This window comes from Rhizophagus irregularis, chromosome 13 (genome assembly GCF_026210795.1).
Source record: "Rhizophagus irregularis chromosome 13, complete sequence".
Lineage (NCBI taxonomy): Eukaryota > Fungi > Glomeromycota > Glomeromycetes > Glomerales > Glomeraceae > Rhizophagus > Rhizophagus irregularis.
Genome location: NC_089441.1, coordinates 3,397,352 through 3,404,287, shown reverse-complemented (window position 1 = coordinate 3,404,287; position 6,936 = coordinate 3,397,352). Strand labels below are relative to the sequence as shown.

Here is a 6,936-nt window from a genome sequence, read left to right as displayed (position 1 = left end):
TTTGTAAAGTTTTCTTTTGTTTTTTCTAATAAACTAACTTTATAATATTTTTTTCCTTTTTTTTTCTAGAAACTCCTTCTACTGGTTTTGGGTTAAAGAGGTAAATATTTTGGGAGAGGTCTTAAAAGTTTTTTTATATATTTTTTGACATTTTTTCTTATGTAGGAACGGGTTTTGATCGATTTTAATCGGTACTGCGCCACATAACTGATGATCAGCAAATTCTGCAAATCGGCGGATATGTATCTTCTCCTTCTCGTAAAAATAATTCACAAGTTAATTTTAGTAGCCACCCAATCTTTCCTGCAGTCACATGATAAACATCCTGCGGCGTCTGTAAATGTCTTTCCCTTTTTAATTTATCTAAAATACTAGATAATGATCGTAAACCATATTCCGTACAAAGTTGATCTCTTAACGACATTATAGTCGCAGAAATTTTTAAGATTTCTTCGTCTGTAATATGATGATAACGTAATGTTGTTACGATATCTTAATTGTGAAGCACTCAATGATTCTTTAGTAGTTTTACAAGTACGACAACCCTTATTTGCATTATGTCTAAATTTATTTTTTAAAAAATTTTAATAGTTGTCATAAAATTATATTATTATATTATTAACTAAGTTGAAAAAATACCTTAGTACTCCTGTCATATCATTACCTTGAGGTAAATTTGCCATAATAACGCCTAAACCAGCAATTATCCATACATCTTATCCTTGGACAGTCATCACCTTTCCTTTCTCTAATTCCTTCATTTCTGAAATGAATGGTATCATAAATTCGTCAAATTTTCCTCCAAATGAGATAAACCCAATAACAAAATAGTTCTTTATTAGCTTTCTTTGATGTACTGGCATATTTCCAAACTGTACATAAACACCACCTAGAGAATGGTATACATTTCTAAATGTACCAAAATCATCATAATAAAGATCTAAAAACAGCTTATAGATTGGTATAAATGATGATGGTGGATTTCTGATAGAAATGTAATCAGATGGATGTAGGTATGAAAGCTTTACATTACGAACGTGCCAACAGTCATTACATTTATAAATTATTTTACTAATCCGCAATGAACTATCAGGAATATTTTGATGTTGAAACATCATCAATATGGTTACTTTTTTTAAAATTTGAGAAGTCATTATAATTAAAAATGGTTCATCTTGTAACCATACTTCACCAGTAATAGAATGACGTTGTCCTGGTAACCCTTTTAAATTTCCAGGTAAATCACTATATTCCAAAATTTTTTGAATTCGTAACTGATAATATCCATCATCATTTTTTAAAATTGATCTTAATCTTCCAAGTTTTTTTTGACCATTATCATCATGATAGTAAACAAAATCACCAGATCGGTACAATACTATTTATTAAAAATAACTTTAATAAATATTATCAATGATAATAAATTATAATTGTATCAAAGTGTATTATTTTATAACCTTCTGATATTAATATTTCGTGTTGTCCAAAAAGTGGAGATTCCCTCCATAAATTTCCATGCCAAAATTCTGATTTTTCTTCAGAATTAATACCAGGTTCAAAATACATATGCTTCATTAGCATCGGATTATTAAAAACATGCCATATAATTTCACTAATTGAGAGTTGATATGAAAGTTTTGATCCTTGTGAGGTTGATGGAGTTTTTTTTGGTGAAATTTTAATAGACTTTGTTATTATTGGTAGGAGAGGAAGACATTTTCTCCATGATTGGAATCTTCGGATATTTTTTACCACATGGATAGGTTCAAATTGAGAATTGTGAATGATATTGACAAGATCTTCATATACTTTTGTAGAAACATTATGCTTCTGAAGCCAGCAAAATAATGCCATAGTTGTATAATTATTAAAGTACAGTGCAAATTCACCATTGCAGAACGGTAACTTGTCTTCATCTAACGCTTCAACAATTTGATCTATTTCTTCCTCTTCATTATTATGTTCCTCTTCATCGTTATTATGTTTCTCTTCCACTTGATTATTATTATCATCATTGTTACCTTCCTTCTCCTCCTCTTCGTCATTGTTTTCATTATTATCTTCCTCCTCTTCCTCCTCTTCATAATTGTATTCATTATCACTTTCTTCTTCCTCTTCAGTATTAGATGAATTGACATTATCTTGCGAAAATATTATCTCATCATTGTAGTTTTGAGGATTAATTGATCCATATGCATTATTGTCATCATTAATGTCTTGAAAACTTAAATCATCTTTATGATTATACTGAAAGTCCATGTCATCGTTATCATTATCAGATGAATATACAGGCGAATGAATTGCCACTCTTTCGTCAGAATCTGTTGTCTTATTAAGTTTGCTGTAAGAAAACTGATTTTGAATTCGAATTTATTCTATTGGTTTGTTGTGGCTATATTGTTTTCTCATCTTTTAACAATTTAAATCTTTAACTTAATTTAGAATTTTATAAAATTCAATAAATCTTTATAAAAATTATTTATTAAATACCTTAATACCCTTAATACCTTTTATATTGTTAGCATATCGATAAAAAAACCAAAAAACCCAAGATCAATTCAGTTAAAATTATTACCGATTTGCTATAGATTCTGATTGGAGTTTTGAAAGTAACACAATCGTCAAGTTTTGGAACACAATCGTATACAAAATCAAGTAGCACATATTTTTTTATCAATACATAAAAATTCAATTAGTATAAAAAAATTTATTTTATACTTGCTTAAATCTCACGAATCCGTCAAAAAACTCGAAAATTAAACTAATTGAATTGCGAAGTTTTTGACCTGTAAATTCATATGCAGGATTATAAAAAATAGTGGTTGAAAATTATACTTAATAAATAGAAAATGCTCTCACGAAATAATAATTTAGTTAATTTAGTAGTAGAGTATTAAAGTTTACGATTTAATAAAATAATAGATAAAGTATGATTTAATTTACGATTATATATTTAATTTACGATTATATTTTTTGAACATTAAAAGTATTTAAAACTAATGAAGTGAATTCATTAAACACCATGATCGTTATTAGCAGACCAATTAAATCAATTTTTGTTAATTTTAAGCCATTGTCAAAATAAAATAAATGTTGTGGTAAAACTTCCCTGATTGAACTTCTAAATTGACCACTATAAAAGATAATTACGTGTATAAAAACATCTTTATTATTCCATAGTAAGTCCTCAAATTGACCTGTGACTTACCCACGGTAAATGCTTTAATTTACCATAAAGATATCTGCGACACACCCATGACATACCTGCGGCATACCCATGGCTTATCCAAATTTGTTTAACAAATTTGTTTAAACTATTTATTTCACATTATTGCAATTTCTTATTGTGTTCATAGATTGTAGGCGTAATAATTTGATTTTATTTTTTTTACACTTTTTTTTTTACACAAATTTTTTTTTTTACAGATTTTTTTTTATTTTCCCACTCCTTTTACAAAATTCTTTCATTTCATTAATTCTTTAATAACATGTGAACTGATAGATAATTGCGAGTTTTAATTAATGAAAGAAAAAATGAAAATGATAATTTTCACGAACTTAGTGGTAATATGAAGCATAACTTTTGGAAAGAGCTAGCAAGCAAAATAAACCTTGAATTTGGAACTACGTATACGGGGAGGCAATGTAAAGAAAAATTTAACAGCTTAGTGCGAGCTTATAAAGTATATAAATATTATTTCAGGTTCAACTACTATTTTAGTATATTAAATAGTACTAATATAATTTTATTAGAAAATGCAATTATATATTGATGGTCAGCCAAAGGGAAGAAGTAGTGCTCTAGGAGCGAAGTACTACGAGGAATTCAGTGAACGTTTTTAGGAAAAATGACGTAAATATTGGAAAACCATGTAAATATTTTATTTTTTATTTATTTAATTCATAAATTAATCTGATTATTTATTTAAAAACAATTTATGATATTGCTCACGAAATCAACACAACGAGCCATACAACAACTCCGTCATCCTCACCACTACATTCACCAATATGCTCACCTATATCACCTTTCCGTTTACATTCATCATCATCACCTACACCTCTCCGTCACTCATCACCTACACCTCTCCTCCATCACTCATTACCTACAACTTACCGTTTACGAGGCTCACCTTCATATTATGAAATCATTAAAATTGAATAATTTTGCCTCTCCGTTTACGCTCACCTCACTTCATATGAAATTGTAAATCTTTCAAATCATAATTACTACAGTCAAACCTTGATATAGCGAACCCTTGATATAGTGAATTTTTCAGACAACTATAATAAATTTCCCCTTGCTATAATGAATTAACCAATCAAATCTCTTAAAATCTTCACTATAGCCTTATAGCGAAGTTGAGGTCTGGAACCTAGGGTTCGTTATAACAAGGGTTGACTGTATTTTATTATATTGATGTCTGTACAACATTCAATTTTGCTTAATATTATATTGCTGTACAACATTCAATTTTTTGCTTAATATTATATTGCTATACAACATTCAATTTTTTATTTTCTGAACGATGTATCTAAGGTTGCTTGCCGAAACCTAGGGGTTTAGGCAAGATGGCATTTCGCCAAAAAGCGAAATTCTGCCGAAACTATATTAAAGTTATATTAAAAAACTGGCAAAACTTTGGAGAAAGGCGAAACTGCCGAAACTTATTATAAATGCCGAAACTGCCGAAACTCTGCCAAAACTATAATAAATCTATAGTAAAATTTTGACGAAACTAATCGTAGGATTTTGAAGAGGTTTAGACAAGCAACCTTAAATGTATCTTTCATTAATTATGAAAAAATTTTATATACTATTTACTTTACTGCTTAAATTAAACATAAAATAATAAAATATGCCAAATCATTAAATAAGCAAATAAGCAGATTGTCACTGTATTATTTCAATTGGAATATTTTAATTATAACCTCCACAATTAATCATGAAAATTATTTTGAGAGTATTTTAGCAACCATCAAACTGTACTATGTTTTATCCATTTATTGTTTAAAAAATTTCTCTTCCTTTAGCAGTTAAGTTTATAAATTTCTATTTAAAGGTACTATTGAAATGTAAATTTGTTTACTTAAATTTTGTAGCTTTACATAATATTCTATAGACTGCTATTATTGAATCACAACTTTCTTTTCATAATTGTACAATAATATACAAAAAATCATATGTTAAGGAGTTGCCTTGTCTTTTCGCAAATTTAGTAATCAGTCACATATGAGTAAAAAGGTTTGATTGGGTTATTTGGAAATATCTTATGCAATAATATCATTAATATTATATAATTTAATGCAATTATCGATAATCTGCATTGCTGAACGATAATAGTAGCTATAATGGCTATACTTTTTGAGTTTGGTGTATATTATTGTATCACATAAAATGATACTTCAAATGATTAATTTCTTCTCACTCCTTTCTTCTAATATTTTTCTTCTCACTTCTTATATGGCCTAAAAAAATTATTATAAAATTTATAAAATTGAATCGTAAATACGCAATAACAGATAATAAAGATTTGAACTGTAAAAATTTGATTTGAAGTAATCTTCTATATAAAAAAAGTGTCCAGTATTCACTTTTATTATTAAATGAAATACAAATTATTTATATAAATTAAATTTAATTTTCAATCTTCTAGAAATCATAATTTTTAGTTTTCCCATCTCCTGATATTTTTAACTGATCCTGCATTTTACAAGATACATAATGACATTGAGATCATGTATATTTTCCAATTAAATACTACAATCATAATTACAATAACTAAAATCTCAAATTTATATCATGATAACCTCACCCTTTTTTTTTTGTTCATTCGATATTTATCACCTACTTTTTTGAGCAAGAAAGTTGCTTTACTTTTTTTGTTTATTTATATTTTCTCAATATATATGACCTACTTTTAAACAAAAAGGTTTTCCACTTTTTTTTTCGCTTATATTTTTTTTTTATATTATGACGACTAAACATAAATCACCTAATAAATCGTCTGATGATAATCAAGAAATAGAAGTTGAAGAAGGTATGTAGATATAACTCTCTTGTAAGTTTTGCTTATATAGTTATATGTAAAAAGAATAATTAATAAATACCAAAAATATGTATAATAGGATCAAAAAAAAATAAATTATGAAAAAAAGAAGAGATATTAACATTGAGAAGGCCAATCAGTTGATAAAAAAAAGTAAAAACCATAGTAATAAAGAAGCTGCCAAATCTGCTGATAAAGAAGTTGTAGTAGTAAGTGAAAAAAGTAGTAATGATGATGATAAGGATGATGTGGGTAAGACGGAAGATCATAAAAACCCCGAAGTATTTCAATCAAAGTCAAATTTAGAAATAGTTGCTTGGCTCGTCAACCATCTGGAAATTTTAAGATTGGCACTAAAAATGAACAAAACGGATGTTGCTATTTCATCATCCAGTAAAATTATAGACGTAAGTATTAAATTAATATGATAATATTTATTATGTTTAAATCTTTTAAATAATGTATTTTTAATATTTTAGGATAAAATTCGTCCATAGGACGAAAGTGTCAAGTGTCTTTTTTTATGTGCGAGAAGTCCACGTGGTGAAGTTTTTGATGGATTGATAACAAAAATTTTCAAAATTAAAATACACTCAAACGAAGCTAAAAGCTATCTCGAAAAAACCTGAAAATTTTTTATAGATTTCAGAAACAAGTTTAATTAAATTATTTTAACCTTTGTAGAAAAATTTAAAGAAATACGAAAAAACAGGTATTTATTTAATTGTTTTGTAGCTAACCAAATAGTTTTGTATTAATTATTAATTTAATTATAGAGCATCTACTGGAAGTTTATCTCAAAAGGAACTTATAGATTACGTTGATGAAGAATTTGTCCAAAAGATTCTAAGCTGACAGCTTGTAGCTGTTAATATTTCAGAATTAA

General features: G+C 27.2%; 3 protein-coding genes across 3 annotated transcripts; 1 reads left to right on the top strand and 2 right to left on the bottom strand.

Annotated features, from left to right (window-relative positions):
* Positions 1–371: 371 nt before the first annotated feature.
* Positions 372–683, bottom strand: OCT59_005315 (uncharacterized protein; the record flags this gene model as incomplete). Its single annotated transcript, XM_066138297.1, has 2 exons — positions 372–561; positions 640–683. The coding sequence occupies 2 exons, from the start codon at positions 681–683 to the stop codon at positions 372–374; spliced, it is 234 nt and encodes a 77-aa protein (XP_065997450.1).
* Positions 684–1,609: 926 nt separating this feature from the next.
* Positions 1,610–2,664, bottom strand: OCT59_005314 (uncharacterized protein; the record flags this gene model as incomplete). The annotated part of the gene is made up of 3 exons (XM_066138296.1): positions 1,610–1,612; positions 1,753–2,341; positions 2,576–2,664. The coding sequence occupies 3 exons, from the start codon at positions 2,662–2,664 to the stop codon at positions 1,610–1,612; spliced, it is 681 nt and encodes a 226-aa protein (XP_065997449.1).
* A 3,484-nt stretch (positions 2,665–6,148) lies between these two features.
* On the top strand, positions 6,149–6,547 carry OCT59_005313 (uncharacterized protein; the record flags this gene model as incomplete). Its single annotated transcript, XM_066138295.1, has 2 exons — positions 6,149–6,457; positions 6,530–6,547. The coding sequence occupies 2 exons, from the start codon at positions 6,149–6,151 to the stop codon at positions 6,545–6,547; spliced, it is 327 nt and encodes a 108-aa protein (XP_065997448.1).
* Between the last annotated feature and the right edge of the window lie 389 nt (positions 6,548–6,936).